This window comes from Panicum virgatum, chromosome 2N (genome assembly GCF_016808335.1).
Source record: "Panicum virgatum strain AP13 chromosome 2N, P.virgatum_v5, whole genome shotgun sequence".
NCBI classification, from domain to species: Eukaryota; Viridiplantae; Streptophyta; class Magnoliopsida; order Poales; family Poaceae; genus Panicum; species Panicum virgatum.
In genome coordinates, this window is record NC_053146.1 from 45,435,458 (window position 1) to 45,456,241 (window position 20,784).

Genomic DNA, 20,784 nt, shown 5'->3' on the forward strand with positions numbered 1-20,784 from the left:
CCCTTATTTGCTACTCTTCTCTCATATGTTGACTTGATCCAGTCGGCATTTTCCCCTTTTTTGAATATACTTTTCCTTCTTGGGAACATCTCGAACTCTTTTCGGGAACATGACTTGCTTTGATCCACATTTCTCCCCCTTTGGAATCAAATCATCTAAAAGGTCTTGCACCTAAAAGGTCTTGCAAAACAATATAACTCAAGAGAAGATTAGTAGCCTAGGGAGTTAGTTCCATGACTCATGATCCAATTGTATGATATCAATGAAGATACCAATTGAAAAATTCACTATGGTGGATCACAAAATTACGAAACTAGCATGACATGAGCTAAGCTTTCCATAAGTATGTGCACAAAATAATAATGTGAAAATCAAGTACACAACTATAAGTTTTAATTAGAAAGCTTAGGCCATATCATGTACGGAGGTAGCTCTAAAATTGATAAGAGATTGACAATTATACCAATTGAATGAGTTTAGAACCTTGCATACCTCCGGGGGACACTTTATTTACCTTGCATGTACTAATTGAAAATGAATTGCAACCAATTGAAAGTTTTTAAACAAAGAGTACTTGGTACACCAAGATTAAATAAATGTATAAGCACATAGACTATGAACTTAGATATGAGCATTTAAATTCAATAGAGCATGACTCAATATGCATGAAAGCACAATTTATCTAATCACTCTTATAGAGTTGTTTGTTCACATTGATCGTGAGAAACATTCTCTTAGAGTGTTAACTCCACGTGAGACTATAAAAGATAAACTTGTAAACATGTTAGTCTCAAAATCACAAGCCATAGGATGAACTCCCCCTAAATGTGTGCATTTAGTGTTTGAATCACCAAGCAAATGTATGCACATTGATTTTGACATAATTTGGAAGTTTACCCTATAGCTTGTGTTCATGGTACACATATGAAATACATACCTCATGAAGTCCATGTACCATAAAGGGTAACCTTGTGTAGCTTTCTACACACTTATCAAACCATGTAGGATGCTTATGGGTTAGAATCATGGCACAAGCAACCCACCATATATAACACTAGGAGATGCAATGCATGCAAACATCCTAGCAAAAGCAATAGAGATACATGATGCTTGAATTGAAATCTAGCTACCATTACCCTATTATGGGGACTTGGGTAACAAATGACCAAGTATTGAGCTTAGCTTCTTTGGCTTGAACCTTCACTTCACCATGTAAGCTAAGCCTCCAAATTCCCTGAAACCGTTGTTGGCTAAGTCTCCTTTGGAACCCACACCATTTGAGCCCCCTTCATATTGGTGATGATATCCTTGGGCACCCAAATGGAGTGGTTCCAACTCATTTCCTTCTTCCCAACCTTGTGAGCAACCACCTTGACATTGGTCTTCTTTTTGATCACATAGAAGGTGCTATTGCTTTTGTTTCTCCGGTTGGACTTGGTGTAGATGAGAGAACTCTTGATTGTGAGCTTCTTCTTGTTCTTCTCATCCGGAAGCTTCTTCCTGAGTTGAAGACACTTGTTGGACTTGTGGCCTTCTTTGTGGCACTTTGAGCAAGTCACGGTGGACCCCTTCTCAAGCTTCTTCACCATGTCTTCACGATTATCTTGAGAAGGTTGGATATTGCTCTCTATGCCTTTGCCCTTCAATCTATACAAGTCCTTCATGAGCCTTTCCACTTCTTACTTGAGCTTATCATTCTCCTTGGCAATGAGATCATCACATGATTCTACAACAACATTCTCATTGTATTTCTCATTGCAAGGGTTAGAGCAAGATTCATCAATTAAATCAATACAAGAAGTTGAAGCATCTACCCTAGAGATAGGAATTGCACAAGGGATAGCTTGCTTCATTTCCAAAGAGTCATTTGTATCATTAATGCTCCTAAATTTTAATTTGAGCTCTTCATGCTCCTTACTAAGCAATTTGAATTTGCACATTAAATCTTCAAAATTTGTGGCAAGAGAAGCATTTAGATCATTGAGAGCATTAAGATTTTTAATTTCTTTTGATTGCTTCTTAATGACTTTTTGGTGCTCATGAACAAGGTCAAAAAGTTTGTCAATTGAAGAAGAATCGGAGTCATCATCACTTACATCGCTATCCATATCTTTGGCCATAAAGTAAGTGTTGGATGATGATCCCATGCGGGTGGTGAATTTCTTGTTTGATTCATCACTTGAACTTACACTTGATTCTTCACCACCGCTAACACATTCACCAAATATGACAAATGATTCATGCATGGGCTTCTTCTCCTTCTTTTGCTTATTCTTCTTGAACTTCTTCTCAATCCTCATAAGTTGATGGTGAGGCCCATCTTTGAGGAAGACCATATACCCCATTGAGTTGATTTCCTTAAAGCATTTGTTCATCTTCTTTACTTACCTGTAGAGGTTGGGGTGCATTGACTCTTTATCATCACTTAAGGAGCTTCTTGCATCCTCCTCTTCCTCATCACTTGAGCTACCTTTGATGGCCATCTTCAACTTCTTGAGTTATTTGCATGCAAGTGCACTATGTGTTGGTGAAGAAGATGTCGCTTTTGTCTTGATGTCATTGCGTAGCTCATGGGCGATCACCTTGTTGAGGACTTGATTTGTTGTCATTGTGTCGAGCTCTTTCTCATATAGAATTGTGGTCAGCAAATCATAGTCCGGCCTTCGAAATGAGTGAAGGATCTTGCGAATGAGTTCCAAATCTTCAATTTGCTTCCCACCTAAAGAATTAATCTCATTCACAAGAGTGTTCAAGCGTGAGTACATTAATTCGGCATTCTCATCATCAAGTTGCTTAAAACTATTAAACTTATCAAGGAGAATATGATATCTTTCGTTGTCAACATCCTCCGTGCCCTCATGGTTCTCAATTATAGTCTACCATAGCTTTTGAGCATTTTCATAAGAATAAACACGATTGAACACATTATCACAAAGAGAAGACAAGATTATGCATTTAGCGGTGACATCATATTGCTTCTCTTTTTGACCATTATTTTTTACCCCTTCACTTACTACTCTCCAAACATTTAGCCCGGTTGCTTGGAGATGGGCTTGCATTAAGACCTTCCATCGTTGGAAGCCCGTGCCGTCGAACCGTAGAGCGGGTCTAAAAGAATCCATCCTTTTCCACTAAGAGCTAACTCAATAGACGGTGAAGCCTACCGATCTAATGAGCCGGTAAACACAAATTTGCCAATGGAATTGACTTTCTTTGTGAGAGAAGTGAATTCCGGCTCAGATACCAATTGAAAGTGATTGGGTGCTCTAGCCTAAGAGGGGGAGGGGGTGAATTAGACACTATTAAAACCTTAACCTATGGCTCCAACTAGTTTGCACAAAACTTAAACTAAAACAAGCTAACTAGGTGTGCAACTACAGTTCACCTCAGTGTGTAACCCTCATCTCAAAAGAGTTTTGCAACCTATAGCCAATCCTAGCAAGATACTACACTAAGAAGGTAAAGGCACACAAGTTGCAATATGAAATGCGGAAACTTAAAGAGAGGGATGAGAGGAAGCGAACTCTCGACATAAGGATTTATCCCGTGGTTCAGATTGCCACAAAGGCGCCCCTACGTCCACGTTATTGAAGCACTCACAAAGAGTATCGCTTCCCGGCAATCAAGTCTCTTCCGTGAACACAATCATGGTCACCTTGATCCCGATCTTCACTAAGGGAGATTGCCCACGAAGGAGGGGTCTCCATCCCCCGCACAATGTCGTCGACGCCGCTCCACACCAAGCCGGAGGGTCGTTGACTTGCCAGCAAGCCACCAAAGCTCCAAGGAGGCCGGCGCACCAAAATACAAGAATAGTTCAATCTAAAACCACAGCACAAGGATCTAAACCTTGCTTGATCACTCACTCAAGAGCTAACCTTGCACTAACACTCACAAAGCTTGTGCTAATGACTAAGGATTTGATCTTTATGCTCTTGGATGGCTTGGAGATGTTCTTGGGTGTGTGTAGGATGTCCAGCAACTCCAGCAAACTTCAAATGGCCGGAGGAGCTCATATATATAGGCCTCTAAGTCAAACTAGCCATTTGTAGCCGTTGACAGATTTCTGCGCAGGCATCGGAACTTCCGGTGCAGAGGCATCGGTTCTTTCGGTCACTCTGTGCACTGAACTAGCCGTTGGCTTCTCTGATATGGTTGCAGCAACTTCAGGAACCATCGGTTGAACCGATGCTTAGGCGTCGGTTCTTCCGGTGACACTTGATCCGCAGATAGCTGTTGCACCTTGCTGACGTCATTGCACCGACGCTTGCTCCGATGGGGCATCGGTTCATCCGGTGTTGAAAGTTTGGCTGCTGCACGCTTGACAACGTCTCTGAAACATAGTACGTTGATTGCACCGATGCTTTACTTGACACCGTCGATTCAACCGGTGCTTCACTTCTTTCTTCACTTGATCTCCAGAGGCGCTCGTCGGATCTTCCGACAACCATCGGATGCACCGATGCTATGGGCATCGGTTCTTCCGGTGCTACTGATTTCAGTAGAACTCGTCCAATTCAGCGTTTTTTTGAGTTCTTTCTTCGTGTTTTGTTTTGTATGACATTTTTACTTCATCTCTGGAATCTAGAAATGTTCACTTAACAAAACCATTAGTCACATTGATTGCGTTGTCATACGATTATCAAAATCACTCAAAATAATATAAAAAGTGCCCATTCATTACAATCCACACTTTCCGCCGGCATGTGCTGACCAGGCAGTCGGGCAGGATTATCACTCCAACCCTCCACGACAGACTGCGCATCCTTCCTCTGCCCACTACTCTGGTTCCTGATTTCGCCCAATGGCTGCAAGCCATGTCCATCTTCCACATCGGCCTTAGGTTCCCCACCAAAGACCTGTTGGTGTCCTGATGCCGCTTCCTCGGCTTTGGCTGCCACTGGAACCAAGGTCTCCCCCACCAGAGACCTTTTGCTTGGTGGTAGGCAAAGTATCACATTGCCGTTAAACAAATGCGCTCCCGTTTCCACCCCAGGTGACCTGCACTTCTGCTGCTGCTCAACGCCATTGCTCAGCTGTCGCTTCTTAGGTACTACCTGTATGAAACAAAAGTTTTTTTTACACTTAAGTAAAAAATATTGAAGCCTTGCAAAAAGTGGAGAGAACAAGCAATCTAGTATTGACTGATAGATTCCAGGTAAACTCCATTGGATGTCTCCTGATCCATTCCAAACTTCACTAGTGAACTAGAAAAACTAATACAGCTTCTACTTTCAATATGCCTAAATAGCTCAATACGAATGTTACTGCACGTTTCTCCAAACTTCCAATTTTAAGCTAGTCTTACATATATGATCACAAGAGTTTCCCATGGTTCAAGGACTGGTATTGTTCAAGAGTGTACTTTACCACAACAAACATGCAGCAGATAATCATTAATCAATTTCTCCTGCAGAAATATTAGGAAGAAAACACGATAATGAAAGTGTAACAACTGAAAATGGTAGTCTCACCACAATGAACTCTGGCCCCTTCTTCTGCTGATCGAATGCAGCGCTCTCTTGAGCTACCATCCTGTACTGACCAGGCTGCAGCATTGCTCCATTGATCTCATCCACCTGAGTGGTTTCTGCAATCCTCATGTGCCTATTGCTCTGGCTTCCACTTTCACACAACTGGTGCATGTCACGGCCATCCTTCTCATCATCCTTATGTCTTCCACCACCAGCATCGTTGTGTCCTGGTGGCACCTCATGCAGCGTAGGTTGGGCCCCAGCATTAGCCCCCGGTGGCACAGAGGGCTCTTGTACCGGAGCCCGCTTGTCCCCAGACCGGCACAATTCTACATTGTCCTCAAATGGATGCATCCTGGCCCCAGACGATCTCCAATCTTGCTGTTTTCCAGTGTCACTGGCTGGCCGCGGCTGCAGCACCGGTGACGGCAACCACTCCACGTGCGGGTATACTGGAGGCGTTCTCACCGCCGCAGGGCTGCTGCAGCCGAAAGGAGGATGCTCGGTACTTGAGCGTGGCGTGCGGAGAGGAGGCTCCTCCTCCAACGGAGGCACCGACGGCGTCCTGCAACGCCAGTAGTCCTGCGACGACGATGGGAGCGCTGGCACAGGATTGTGGCCGGCGGCGGTGAAGCCCATGGCGTGCTCCGTCTCGGCGAGCTCGCGCAAGATCGTGCTCTGGTGGATGCGCGCCTTGTGGAGCTCCCACAGCAGTTCCTCCCTCCTCCTCGTCCTCGCCAGCGCGGCGTCCACCGGGGATGCATTGGCGTCGCCTGCTTCCCGGAGGCAGGAGCACTGTCAGATGAACGGGATTAAAAGGAACAAATTCTTCTACCAAGTTAAACTCATCATCTTCTTCGACACACACATAGAAAAATCCTTCGATGTCATTAGATCTCTCTATGCTCACCGTCGAATCGAACATCTAGCGATCTCGTGATAAAAGAAACACGGAGACAGAAAACTGAACCAACAGTGCAAACGTCGGGGTCACCACTCATCGACGCCGCAAGAAACCCCAAGTTTTTACCCACAAAGAAAACATCCACCGCCCTAAAAAAATCTTCGTTTTCGTGGAAATCTGCAAGTCGTAGAGGAGAAAGATATTCACAAAGATCAGGGCAACGGCGGGAGTGTAGTCCCATTACCGTGCGGCGGCGGCGGCGGAAGGTCGGGGAAGCGGCGGAGACAGCCGGTTTCGACGTCGTCGGCTGCTGCAGGGGTGGGTCGGCGGAGGTAGGCGAACTCCATTGCGGATTTGCGGGAGGCGTGTTTGATAGCGGCGCGGAGGAGAGGGAAACCGGAGTAAAGGGCATGGCCGGTCCTCGAACTTGTGGCGGTGTGTCATTTCGGTCTCCGAATTCAAAAAAGTGTGTTATTTCGGTCCTTAAATTCTGTTAAGGTCTCAAATTCATCCAAATGGGTATGGATCTCTACCCACATATCAATAATAGACTTGATTGCTTAAAATAAAAAATTAGTGAGAGGTTAAATGTAAAATCATCCAAACACAAAAATTACACAAATATTTATAACTTTATAAGAGTTCTTTTGAACAAAAAAAATCATCTTCTTCCTCTCATCTTGTGACTGCATCACCGCCGCGGTCGCGTAGGCACGCAGGGGAGGTACCATCGCCACACAAGCACTCGCCGCGGCCGCGCGGGCGTGCGTGTGAGCGGCTGCCGTTGCCACCACTTGGGATGCGCAGATGAGCCGTCGCCACCGCGCACAGGCACGCGCGAGCAGCCCCCGCGGTAGCGCGGCCGAGCAGCCACTGCCGCCGGCACACGGGCAAGCACCGCCGCCGATGCGCGCGAGTACGCGCTCCTGCGCTTGGTCGCGGACCTCGCCGACCTCCGCGAGCTCGGACTTTTCCAGGACGCCAAGTGGGTGCGTTTGCAGCTCGTCTGCCGCGACGCCGTGTTCGAGATGCTGTTCGGCCGCCGCACGCTCCTCTACGCCGACCACACCGTCTCCGGCCGCAGGATCCGATACATCGAGGACTACATCCTCAAGCACGTCCTCCCCTTCTACGGTCAGCGTGCATGCTTTTTCATTCCGCATGCACCACCATCTTTTTTTTTTTTTTGAAGTAAACGTAAACGCATGCACCACCATCGATACATGCATATGGCTGTGTGCAGGAAACACGCACGGCATGCAGCAAGACGACGCGGATGGCGAGGAAGGCTGCTAGCTGCATCAAGTGCGCGTGCGGTGCATGCTGTGATCCTTCTCGGCGTGCAGCGCAACGTAACCAGCGCGCTCACCGACACCTACACCATCGCACGCCTCCTGCTCCAGCACAGCACCGCCGCAGCTGCCTGTAGCCGCACAGCGGCACGCTGACTAGCTAGCCATGGCCATGAGAGAGGTGGTGGGAGATGAAATGGGCTTTGAAAAAGATCGACAAGATCAGACACGCTTTTCTGTGGAATGGCACTGCAGATGCAAACGGTGCTCAATGTTTGGTGGCCTGGGACAAAGTAAAACGGCCCAAAATTAAAGGTGGCTTGGGTGTTCTGGACTTGGAAAAATTCAGTAGGGCCCTGAGGTTGCGGTGGCTTTGGTATACATGGGTCGATCCAGATAGGCCTTGGGTCGGCTCTGTTGTCCCTTGTTCAGAAATGAATCAGCAATTGTTCGGTGCAGTACCATAGTGACAGTTGATGATGGCGCTAAAGCCCAGTTCTGGAATTCTTCCTAGGTGCGTGGTCACGCCCCAAGGGACCTAGCTCCAAACTTATACAGACTTGCTTGGTGAAAGGGACTGTCGGTCAGACAAGAAATTGAAAATGGAACAGGTCTTTGGCGGATGTCGACAGCTGAAGAAATGGCTGAATACATCATGCTGTGGGAGGTGGTGCAGGAGGTTCAATTCTCACATGAACCGGACCAAATTTCTTGGAAATGGACAGCAAATGGCCTCTACTCCTCAAAGTCTACATACGAGATCCAGTTTGCGGGAAGCTACTGCACCTTCAACACCCAGGCAATCTGGAAGGCTAAAACGGAAGGAAAACACCATTTCTTTGCTTGGCTGCTAGTTCAGGGGAGGATCTAAACAGCTGACGTCCTGCTGCCAAAGGGAGTGTAGTGCAATCCAATTTGTTGCTTGTGTGATCAGGAACCGGAAACAGCGGCACATCTTTGTCTTCACTGTTGTTTTGCACAGGAGGTCTGGTGGCAAGTGCACTTATGGTCAGATGGCTTGATCTGCACTCCTTCGCCTAATGTCGACGTTGAGGAATGTTGGAATTCATCATTGCGGGCAGCAAATGATGAAAACAGGGGTCGGATAGCGGCAATCTTGATTTATACTTCCTGGAATATGTGGAACGAGCGAAACCGTCGTATCTTCCAAGGGACTTCACAATCCCCGACACAAATCCTCAGTCTGATCAAACAAGAAATGGACATTCGAAGACAAGCATGCGAGGGAAGAGTCACCTAAATACTCTTATGTATTTCTTAGTTAAGAGTTTGAGTATGTTATTTATTTATGTAATCACAACTATTGTACGGACTCGCATTCTTCTCCTTCTTATATGATCCGGCAGTGCTCCTGCCTTATGTTAAAAAAAAAGAGGATAGAGTTGACATGTGGAACTATACCCATTTGGATTAATATGAGACCCAAATAGAATTTAAGAACTGAAATGACACACTTTATGAGTTTGAGGACCGGGATGACACACATCCACAAGTTTGAGGACCGGCCATGAACTTTACTCAAAACCGAAACAACGGGAGCCAGAGGTTATCGGGAAAATTAAAATTAAAACAGAGGCGCTGTTTCCTCCCATCAGACAGAGAGAGCGGCGGCCGCCCCGCTCGACCCTTTGCTCGACGCCACGTGGCCCCGGGAGCGCGAGAGTCCACCAGGACGATAGAGGTCGCTGGCCGTCTTTGGGCTGTTTACAAAAAGTGGTTATGTACGTGCCGAGGCACGTGTTAATTTAGTGGTTTTGCATATTTCCCTTTAGTAACAGTTTGAAAAATTCTTTTCAAATTTTTTCAAGCAGTTGATCATATGGCAATAGAATAGTAAATCTTTGTACTTTAAGCTCTCGTGGAACAAAACTTGTATCCAGAGTTCAGATTTGAGATAGTACATTGCCAAGTTATTCAGATACAACAAATTAACTCAATTGGGGGCCAAACGTCCTTCCCATATCAAAAAAAAAACTCACCACAATCATATGAGCCCATAAATTCGAGCACCAAACGAACATTAGCAGTTGCACGGTTCCTAAGATATAGATGCATGCATACTTCCTAAGATATGGATTCATCCATACGAACCGTGATACACTACACTGATAACCAATGGAGACAACTAAAAGACTTGCATTGCAGAGCATCTGAGACTATAATCTGCCACCAGAAAGAATGTAGAGCGGCTAAGCATACAAGAGTTAGAATATTTTCCAAACATACAAATAATTGTAATGAAAAGTACATTGCAAGAGTTAGAAACTTAGAAGCCAGTCTAAGCATGCCAAGCATATAGCTAAATGAGCAGAACAAGATAGTATATGCACCGGCACGTTTTTGCGATGCCAAAACAATCTCTGAAGCGCAACAGAACACGAGCGTGTTTTCTCAGAACCAGTAAGAAGACCTAATTTACTCACTGAAATCATCTGACAGGGCAGGAACTACAATCTCTCATCACCATGGCATGAAAAAGAACAGTTAACTACAATTTTTTTACTCCAAAAAAAGAACTTGACTGAAACTATCTATTGCCAGCCATCAGTACTGCCATCATCAATGGTCCTCTACTTTCCAAGGCCAGTGGAGACCATGGTAGAACAGAATAAGTTGACGACATCTTGAGCTCTGTTGTTGTGCCAATGTCCTGCTCTCCCCTAGTCCTTTCTAGCTTATTTCTTATTATATCAAAAGCTCCAGTGCTTCACAGTATAATATGAATAAGTTACATTCAGTGCAAATTTCTTATACAAGCATATTTCCATTTCAACATGGAACCAATAAATTGCACACAGATTAAACCATGATAAGTAGAGAAATTAGCATTTTTGCATTGCTTTTTTTTCCATAGATGATTTGCAAAACATCAAAATGAGAATCTTTCAGATAAAGAACTTCATATTGTTCCTTCCTTTTGTCATAGAAAATCATAGGTGGGGGACTAAATGGATCATATCATCGATTAGTCAAAGTTTCCAGTTATAAGGAAACAAGTGAAAGGAATTGGACACTGGAGTTTAGTGGTCAAAGTACACTCGCCGACACAACATGTGACATTCTGCCCATGGCATAGTATGCAAACCGTTCAGTTGTTTCCTGAAGACAGTACCACTTTACCAAACAAATATCATGTGTATAAATCTAACCAGCAGGAGCTTCACACCTCACAAAAAAACCTTCATACAATTAGATGAATGACTATTTGCGATAGATGAATTAATTAGAGGACTCAAAAGAGATACTGAACTAAATACATGTGATCCTCGAAATTAATCATTTGCAGGCTTATAGTACCATAGTGAGATGCAATGTCCTGAACCTTTCCAGGGCCTTGACCTGCTCAGCTACGACGTCATGCTTCAGAACTATGAAGCATTCCAGTCTTTCTTCCAAAAACAAATCATACATGGAAAACCCAAGCTTCACAGTACTCAATATATGAAACCCATGAAATTAGGAAGGCATCAAATTTACTTCACCTGGAGCATGTAGTCTCCAACCACTCTTGGAGATCCTCCTCCATTCTAGAAAGTTATTGGAAAATAGAATAGTAGACATGTTATATTACTTTTAAATATCAGCACGATGGCCACAAAGAAATTGTACAAATGAATGACACAACAACACGTATTCAATTACCTCAACAGATCTCCCCGAAGCAGGGTCCAACTCTTATCTGTCAAGGTTCCAAGATTGTGATTTCCTGTATATTATTCAAGGAAGAGAATAATAACAGTGAGACATCGTTGCTGCAAAGAATATGTATCTTCCAAACAAAAAGCATAAGGTGCAAAGAAATGAAAAACAGGGAGGCAAGAGTAGACATAAGAGAGTTCAAGGACCTCGCTTAATAGATTAGCTTTAATAGATCACTTGGCAAGATTCGGTTATAACATTTTGGATTTCCCAGGCAAGAGTGTTTGTTCAAGCTTTTTCATAGTAGCTTCAGATCACTCTATCAGTAACACCCTCAAGATGCTACTGGATCAATCACGTAACCTGCATTGAATTAGTAGAAAATGGGAAAACATTCATTAAGTCCGTAAGAGAGCAGACTGGCCAAAAATCATAACTGAATTAGATGTTCTTGTTGCTATTAGCCAGGAAAGCTGCTGGCACAGCTGAAGCAGGCATACCACATAAATCAATTAGCCAATTAACTTATTCAGGTATGCAACACTGCGTGAGAGTAAAAATAGAATAGCAAACTGGATGCAACTTACCATGATAAGCATTTTTTTTTTTTGAGAACACCATGATAAGCATATTGAAACAACTGGCATCCACTTTCCGAGAACTGAAACAAAAAACTCAACCGATTACTGGAACATATCAAATGCTAAATTATATATTCAAAAAGGAAACTCAAAAGAACAAACGATAATAAATGGGCACATTTCTGGTCCTTGGTGGCTGGCCATCCAGGCTACCAATCTTGAAATCTGCCATGACTATTTTATTAACAGGCCTTATCTTCAGAGATGGCTAACTGAAACAGTTATTTGACCTTCAAAGCTTTAGTTGTGATATGTGAACGGTGCTAATGTGCGCACCTGAAGAACAAGAGTAGCAATGCTTAGTTCGGATTTCAGGCAATCGACATTACGAATTTAGAATATACATAACCAAGAATGCCAATTAAGAAAAAAAGAGAAAGCATTGTTCAGGTTCTGTAGATTTCCTAGTGTTCAATAATTGGAGCCTGCAAACTTTGAACAAAAAAGAATAGTTTGGATCTTTATCCAAACCATACGAACTCCAATTTTGCTACTGCAAGAGTGTTCATGAGAACTCACGTCGATTTTGAAGTAATCGCCTTCCTGAGAAGCACCATTCTCCTCCTTCCTCCTGATAACTGCAGAAACGAAGCACGTACCTCGCGTCAGATTAAAAAGAGGAAACACGCAGGCTACGTTGGACGACGGCCATACAGGAGGTTGGCAGAGAGGCGTCCCCGGGCAGGCTCCGGGCACCGGGGTCACGGCCGGCCGGCCAGCGCCTCCGCGCGTGCGAGCGCGGCATAGAGGTAACGCCGGTCTGCCGCGCGGCCGGCCAGCACCTCCTCGCGAGCGAGCGCCGATACAGGAGGCCGCGCCAGCGCCGCTGGAAAGGATAGAGCGGCTCCATGTCGCCCAGACGGAGGAACCTTGCATCGAGGTAGATCCGGCCAAGGGATGCGTAGATCCAGCGAGGGAGAGGGCGGATCCGGACCCTGGCAGCCTTCGGCGACCCAAAACGGAGGTGGAGAAAGACCCGAGAGGAGGGGCGCCCCGGCCGCAGAGGAAGGTGCCGACGAGTCGACGAGCGGGCTTCGTGGGCGGCGGCGGCGTGGAGGGCGTCCGCGCGGCGAGGTCGCCGAGCGAGACGGAGACCGTGTCTCCCCTCCTCGCCATGGCTCGCCTCCCGCCTCCATGCAGCTTCTTGTGGAGGATCGAGCGAATGGGGAGGGAGGTCGCGGGAGATGGGGAGGGCGAGGAGAGGCGGCGAGGTGAGGGAAGGCCGCGAGGGCGGCCGCGCGGATAGCGGTGGGAGGCGGCGTCGCGAGGGAAGGCCGCGCGATTAGCGGTGGGAGGCGGCGCAATTAGCGATGTGGGTATGCGGGCGGGTAAGGGTGCGCGGTGGTGAGAAAAAACAGCGATTTGTGGCAGAAACATTTTCCTTGACGGTGTTTTGTGATTTGCTCAAACACTAAGATTTTTCATGTGGGTCTAAAAAAATACTTTGTGAGAGGAGTGGGTGGGTTAGAGTGGATGAGAATTGTATTCAATTCTTTTCTTTTTTTTATAGTATAGATAGATAACCTTCCATCACAGGCCAACACAACCACTGATGAACAGTAAATGCGCACAAATACTTTGGGCCTATTAGGCAGAGCTCCGACTCTTCAAAAAGGCTTCTCTAGTGGAGCCGAAACCATTTTAGAAAGAGTAAATTCCACTGTAGGTCCCTAAACTTGTTTCGAGGTCTCAACCAGGTCCATATACTCAAGAAGTGTACCATTTAAGTCCCTAAACTTGTCTCGAGGTCTCAACCAGATCCAAATCTTCTCCAATCCACTCTAACCTGCCAACGTGGACAGCCAGTGTGGCACTAACATGTGATCTGGTGCACGTCGGCCACCGCCGCCTACCCCTTCTCTGCCCATCCACGGCCCCAGCTCCGCTCGCACCCGCCCGCCTGCCAGAGACAGAGCCGAAGGGGACGCCGTGCTCGCGCTCGCGCTCGCCTCAGCCGACCGCCGCCGCTCCTGCGCCGGCGCTCAAGCCTCCGCCGCCAGCCCGCACAGAGTGCACAAGGCCCCGCCCTGCCGCGCTCTGCATGAGGCCCCGCCGCCGCCGGGCCGCCCCGCCGCGCCGAGCTCTGCACAAGGCGGCGCCGCGCCGGACTCGCCGCCGCCAGGCCGGGTTGCCAGATCTGGCCGCTCCGCCGCGTTGAGCAGGCTGCCCTGTGGCGGGAGCTCGCCCGCGCGCGTGGGGGAGGAGGGCCGCCACGTCCCCGCCGTCCAGCCCGTGTGGCCGTTCGTCCTCCTTGCTCGCCGGCCGCCTCCGCGCCGGCCCACCCCAAATTGAGGGAGGAGGAGGTGGAGGGAGGCCGGAGGAGCGCCTCGCGCACCTTGCCGGGGGGTCCACCGGTGGGGAGGGAGGGCCGTAGGCCACTGCCGCGGCACATGCGCGCCGCCGTGCCGCGTGTTCGGCGGCGGGAAAGGGAGAGGGCACGGGCTCGCCGGCCGCCATGGACGCGCGACACCGTGGAGGAGGAGCGTTGGCGGAGGGTGGAGCGAGGAGGAGGAGGGGCTCGTGCAAGGCACCGCATCCGCTGGCCTTGCCGCCGCACGCCGCCGCCGGCCCCGTCACGTGCCTCTGCTGGCCCCGCCGAGCGCCGCCGCGGCATGGTCGCCGCGCGCTCTCCGCCGTCCGCGTGCTCGTCGTGCGCCGCCCGCACGCTCGCGGGGCCACGTGCCCGCTCGGCTGGCCACGCTGCCCGCCGCCCGTCGGGAGGAACGAGGAGGGGAGGGGGAGCCCGCCGCTCCACCACGCTCGCCATGGCCCCGCCGCTTGGGGAGGCGCCGAAGGGGCGACGCCGGCGGGCTCAGGTGGGATGGCCAAGGTCCGCGCCGCCGCGAGGCCCGCCGCCGCCGGGGGCGAGGCCACACTGCGCGCCGGCCGCCGTGAGGCCCGCTGCCGCGGTTGGGGCCACGCCGCGGCGCCGAATCCGGCCGCCGCCGCCCGCGGATCCAGCACAGGAGGGAAGCACCGGCCAGGGCGGACGCCGACAAGGGAGGAGGATGGCCGCGCGCGGGTGTGCTGTTGGTGCTGCTTAGGGTGATGGTGTTGTGGTGGATGAGGGCGAGGGGATGAGGCGTGGCGTGGGTGGCACTGGCCGGGGATGAGGCGGCGAGGCGAGGCGTCGGCGGCACCGGCCAGAGAGAAGAAGGCGAGGCGAGGCGAGGTGAAGGGAGGAATGGGTGGCGCCGGCCGGAGACGAGAAGGTGAGGCGTAGGCGGCACTGGCCGGGGGCAAGGAGGCGAGGCGTGGGTGGCATCGGCCGAGAGCGATGAGGTGACGCGTGGGCGGCGCTGGTCGGGGTCGAGGGGGTAGCAGAACGCGGGCGGCGGAAGAGGAGGAGGGGCGGAAGAAAAGGCTGGAGGCGGTGGCCCGGGGCGCGAGGGCAGCAGGCTGTGGGCGGCGGAAGACGAGGATGGGCAGAGAAGGGGTAGGCGGCGGTGGCCGGCGTGCACCAGAGCACATGTTAGTGCCGTGTGGATGGAGATGGATGATGTTGTGGGCCCCACATGTTAGTGCCACACTGGCTGTCCACGTTGGCAGGTTAGAGTGGATTGGAGAAGATTTGGATCTGGTTGAGACCTCGAGACAAGTTTAGGGACCTAAATGGTACACTTCTTGAATATATGGACCTGGTTGAGACCTCGAAACAAGTTTAGGGACCTACAGTGGAATTTACTCTTTTAGAAATATTTAGCAAAATATCTTCTCATGTTGTTCCAATAAATCAAATGTCCATAATACCCTTACTTTTCCTTTTTATATATATATTTTCTTCATTACTCGCCTTCTCTATACTCCTTATCCTTTTTTTTTCTTCCCGACTCCCCCATCGGCTTCATCGATCCGCAAGGCCTCTCGCAGTGCCGACCGCTCACCCTCCAGCGCAACTGCTGCCCTCCTCGCCCACCGCCACTCGCCTCTCGATCGCTTCCGCGCGGCCCACAGCTGCTCGCCTCCTGTGCGGCCCGTCGCCGCTCACCTCTCGCGCAGTCGCTGCCGGTTCCTCACACGCCTCTCTCCTCCTGTATAGCCGTTGTCGTGCCCGCCACTACAGTCTCGAGCTACACCGAGCAGCGGTGTTCGAAGCGAGGCTGAGGAGAAGCAGCAGGACGACGCATAGGTGGAGCACGCGAAGAGGCCTCGGGGTAAAGACGACAGGCGAGACAAAGGAACCGTGCGGAGCCATGATTTGGGGCTCCTCCTCCACGGAATAACTCCAGAGAGTGAGGAATCCTAGAGCTTCGTCGGTGGAGCTGTCTGTTTCCATCCGTTTGGTAGGGCTTCGGCTAGAGCTGCTTTTGAAGCTGCATTTGGAGCCTTGTCAAACAAGACTTTAAGGGTTTGTTTGAGAGCACTCCACTTCCAAAATAACCACTCCACTCCGCCAACTCCACTTCACTCCACCATTTGTAGTCCATTCTGTTTGGAAATTCTGTGGCTCCACTCCACTCCTCAAGTTGGGCATGCTGCACTTGGGCCTAACGCGTCTAGCTCCACTCCACAACTCTAAAGGCTAGCCCAGCTCCTTTCACCCCGCTAGCCCAGCATATCCAACCAGCCCATCTCGACCCAGGTCAGCCCATCCGCCTTTCACCTCACTTCCATCCGGGACCCGCATGTCATGTTTCTTCTTCCACTCATTTCTGTCCCAATCAGTGAGGTGCTAGCACTCAGGGCCGAGCTCGGGCGGCAGGAGGGCCCCCGACCGGTGGGCGGGGGGCCGAGCTCGGGCGACCAACTAAGGGGTCTGCAGGCGGTAAGACCCGAGCTGGTGCGGCAGTAGAAGGGCGAGCGGCGGCAAGGGCTCCGGTGGGCGGCGCCGCGAGATGAGCCGTGGAGGAGGGAGTGGCGGTGGAGGAGGAGGGAGCGTGCGGCGGCGGGGTAGCACGGCGGCGGCGAGGATCTGGCGGCTCCGATAGGCTGCGGCGAGAAATCCGGCGGCGCGAGATGAGCCGCAGAGGAGGGAGTGGCGGTGGAGGAGGGACCCTGCCGGGGGGGTGATTTCGGTGGCGGCAGGGATATCTCTGGGGCGACGGAGGTGGAGCTCGGCAGCGGCGAGGTGTCTCGACGACGGCAGGTGTGAGGTAGTAGGCGTCGGAGGGGAGAAGAAAAAGAAAAGAGAAGATCGAACCGTTTTCTTCCACAAATCAGTGGCACAGTGGGTAAATAACTCCAACTCCACCAGCTCCTAAAATTGGTGGAGCACCTATTGAGGAGCTCTAAAAAATATGAAGTAGAGTTAATATTTGTTGAAGTGGAGTAGAGCTGGTTGACCAATTTGGGTATTTTTTTTGTGGAGTGGAGCTATTTTTTGTGGAGCAGAGCTCTCCCAAACACCCCTAAAGTATAGCCTCGGTTTTATTCTTTTCAATGCAAAGAAAAAAAAATTAACAAATACTAGCATAGATGCACGTGCGGCACGCATGTGATTTAAAAAACATAATTAGATTTTAATTTAAAATATATTTAATTTGCTGTCATATGCCACGCCGTCGTCGTCATTCGACGCAGTTGTGCCTTACCCACTGGCGCCACTCATGGCCATGTTGTCCACCACCGTCGTTGTCTCCATCGACCGCCGCTGCTGCCTCGCGCCACTCATGGGCCATGTTGTCCACCACCGTCATTGTCTCCATCGACCGCCGCTGCTGCCTCCAAACATCACCTAATGAGAACGTCCGGAAATTTGGAGTTGGACCTGAGGGTCGAGCCGAGCCAGCCGTTGGAGAGAGCAGCCGAGGCCCTTTTTGTCACCCTGCAAGCGAGCTCGTGACCATATTGTCTCTGGCCTCCATCCGTTTGGGGTGAGTGGTGATTTTGGAGGTTGTGGGCCGGTGGGTACGGTGGCAACAGATGAAAAAAATAATAGATTTTGAGCAGAACATCCTCTAACTCGCGGTTTGTATATGTCTGCCCTTTCTCCCACCTCCCTCACTCCTTACAGGTAAGATGGATGTATGTACAGCACACACGTATTTAAAAAGACACTTAAAGATTTAAAGATATGAGAACACTATAACTAATGATTATTGTCCATACATCATAGTATATATAAGTGATTAATGATGGGGGGATAACTTATAAACCTACAATCCTCAAACCAAGTACTAAAGCAGTTCAACCGTAAGTACATCTTGTTTCACATAAGGCAAGTGATAAAATATTTAGATTACAATGTAGAAGCTTGCTACCTGTGTACCCAGTAACCCACCCCAATCTCCTACATGGTTTCGCCGCAGAAAATTAGATTTGGGAACTTAAACATGCCTGGTATAATGTATCTTCAATAATAGTAGATTGTCCAAAATACACTTCCTTTGCGATATTAGGTGATGAAAAATCAATGACTGACCTCTTTCTTGGGAGAATAGGCACAATCTTTGCAGTCCAGAAGTTCGATGAGGAATATTCACAGAACCAGGCCCAGCAGTAGATGGGGACTCCATAATGTGAGAGGAGGAAAGTTCTTAATCGTGAAGAAAGCTGTGTTTTAAAAGTAGTGTAAAAGAGTTTGAGCGTGAATAAAAAGGTAAAGTGGATGTCAAGGAAATATTAGTTCTGGATCATATGGAAAAGTTTTCTTACTCCAAGTCTATAAAAAGGTACATACACATACACATATCTGTCCAGTAGCATTAGGAAATTTCCCCTTAACACCAACTATATAGAGGAATGTTGCCACTGCTTTACTACAGTTTCCTTCTTTGGGCACAACTTATAAATGATGAAACAATTCAGCATCTAGCTAGAAGTATTAGTCATATGTTTAATTCTTGGCTGTCTAATCAATCTAAAAAGATTAGGAATGTCATCTGGGTGGGGGTTGCTGCTATTTGTTGGGCGATTTGGAGATATCATAATGATATTATTTTTAACAAAATCAAAGTTAACTCGATTTTGCAGGTCATCTTCAGGGGAACATACTGGTTTCGGTTCTGGGCTCAGTTGCAGCGTGTTGTGCACACCAAGGACGCTTTCTCCAGCTTCAGCAGACATCTTGAGACAGTTGCTCTAGATTTAGTTAAAGGAGGGTGAAAGCATGTCTATCGCTTCCAATAGTTATGTGTCTTTCTAGAGTTTGGTGTGCTCTTCCTGTTTTTTCAAACTTTGTTCTTTTGGCTGTGTATGCCTCGTCATAGAGGCCGGATTGACTATACTTTATCTAAAAAAAGAAGTATCAGTCTATCGGAGCCTAAAAAATCAGCACATATCCCCAATAGCCCATTACTAATTCCCCTAATAGTACATGTCAGAGCCTAATTTTGTATTCTCAAGAGCACGTCGACCAGGTCCTTCCTCCTGGTCAGTGCCTTTCGCCGCCGCGGTGGCTCTCCGCTCCTCGTGCTGTTTGATGATGCATTCCATGAGCTCAAAGTTCTTCTGGTGGTTGGCGTGCGCTCACCGTACGTGCCGTTCCGCTGAGGAATAGAATTAAGTTCACGAGCGGCGACGATGGAACAGGTCACCGAGGCTGAACACGGAGACGAGCTTGAGGTCCTCCTCGAGCGACACGAGGAACTCGTCCGGCCAGCTGAACCTGTCCCCGATCATGGCATGCGGCGTGCGCGCTGGCTGTTGTGCAAAAAAAAAATCATATCTATAAGATCAGTTCACGATAATCATCCCTCCGAAAGAAAGATTCAATCTACTCTCTACGCAAACTCGTTCGACTTCTCTGGCGCATCTATCAAAACCGAAGGGTGGGTACTCCACAGCTGCGCGTACTCTTTGTTTGCCACCACTTTCACAATCCCTTCTAATAAAGAAGCCATGAACTCGATGCAATCATCTTTGAGCATGTCGCAGTGCTGCTCTTCCGCGAACAGCAGCATCTTCACCAGGCTGCCGGCGGCTTCGCACGGGGCCTTGAGCCTCTCTACGCCGTAGCGATCCGCGGCCACCAGCAGATGTGATGTCACTGCCATCGCGTCCTCATCAACCTGACCGTCGACGTCGTCTGCGCCGCCCGGCAAGGCGTCGGTGTACATGTAGCGTAGGAGTGGCGGTTGTGCGAAAAAAAAGAACAAGGAGGGGATATATCGTAGGGAGACCAGAGGAGGAAAAAAAGAGTAATAAGCGGGTATAGCTGGCGGGTACAAAGCGGACGGTGAGAAAAAAAAATTAAGTTTTGGGCAGAAACGTCCTCGAACTCTCGATTTTTATGGGTCTCCACCCCTTCCCACCTCCCTCGGTCCTGACAAGTAGGTCCAGCGTGAGGGGTACGGCGGGACCAATCCGGGTAAGAAAAGTTTTCAATTGTTTTCGATCTTTATAGTATATATATAGACTTCGATACATTTGCAGGAACTCTCCGTCAGATTTTTCTTTGTAATCCCTACAATTCAAGCCCTAGCTGCCCCTCACCCTCGTCCCTTTTTCTCCTTCCCCTAGTTCCCACTCGTCACGCCTCCTTTGCTCCACCCCGATGCAGGCATAGGCACTCCAGGGTCCAGGCACCCGGTGCGAACTTGAGCTCAAGCTTATCAGTAAGTCAAGTGTGGTGTGGGCAGACCCCGCGGGTCTGCTCGGCCCGATTGTTTATTCGTAAACCATGTTACAGCTTTGGAATTTGGAATTGCAATCTCAGTGTGCTTACCACCTTGTATTTGCCACTGTAGCTACAATACAAATCTTCCCTATTTCAGATTTGAACTTTGGACTGATATCCTGCGGCTCGTGCAAATGAGTCCGTTTTAAGCTTAGGATCGGACGTAGGTCACGTACATCAGTACATCTATTATATTATTAAAGGAGTGTTAAAAGAAGCCAAAAGAAGCTTCCACGTTCGTCGAGAGGGTCTAGAA

The 20,784-nt window shown here is 48.9% G+C and overlaps 1 protein-coding gene and 1 long non-coding RNA gene across 9 annotated transcripts; both read right to left on the bottom strand.

The window, feature by feature from the left end:
* Positions 1–9,970: 9,970 nt before the first annotated feature.
* Positions 9,971–13,321, bottom strand: LOC120660693. Of its 8 annotated transcripts, none has more exons than XR_005669702.1 (7): positions 12,626–13,299; positions 12,491–12,549; positions 11,918–12,247; positions 11,537–11,693; positions 11,334–11,397; positions 10,989–11,218; positions 9,971–10,849 (listed from the first exon to the last, which is right to left on the bottom strand). It is a non-coding gene; the product is annotated as an uncharacterized LOC120660693 (long non-coding RNA). The 8 variants fall into 8 exon arrangements; XR_005669700.1 differs by having other exon boundaries at positions 9,971–10,870; XR_005669701.1 differs by having other exon boundaries at positions 9,971–11,218; positions 11,918–11,991; positions 12,202–12,247; positions 12,626–13,298.
* Positions 13,322–19,417: 6,096 nt separating this feature from the next.
* Positions 19,418–19,968, bottom strand: LOC120662671 (BTB/POZ and MATH domain-containing protein 1-like). Its single transcript, XM_039941768.1, has 2 exons — positions 19,675–19,968; positions 19,418–19,552 (listed from the first exon to the last, which is right to left on the bottom strand). The coding sequence occupies exons 1-2, from the start codon at positions 19,966–19,968 to the stop codon at positions 19,418–19,420; spliced, it is 429 nt and encodes a 142-aa protein (XP_039797702.1).
* Between the last annotated feature and the right edge of the window lie 816 nt (positions 19,969–20,784).

Coding starts and splice junctions, on each gene's coding strand:
- LOC120662671 (XM_039941768.1), bottom strand. CDS start 19,968: ATGTACACCGACGCCTTGCCGGGCGGCGCAGACGACGTCGACGGTCAG. Junction 19,553..19,674: donor TGTGGAGTACCCACCCTTCG/GTTTTGATAGAT, acceptor TTTGCACAACAG/CCAGCGCGCACGCCGCATGC.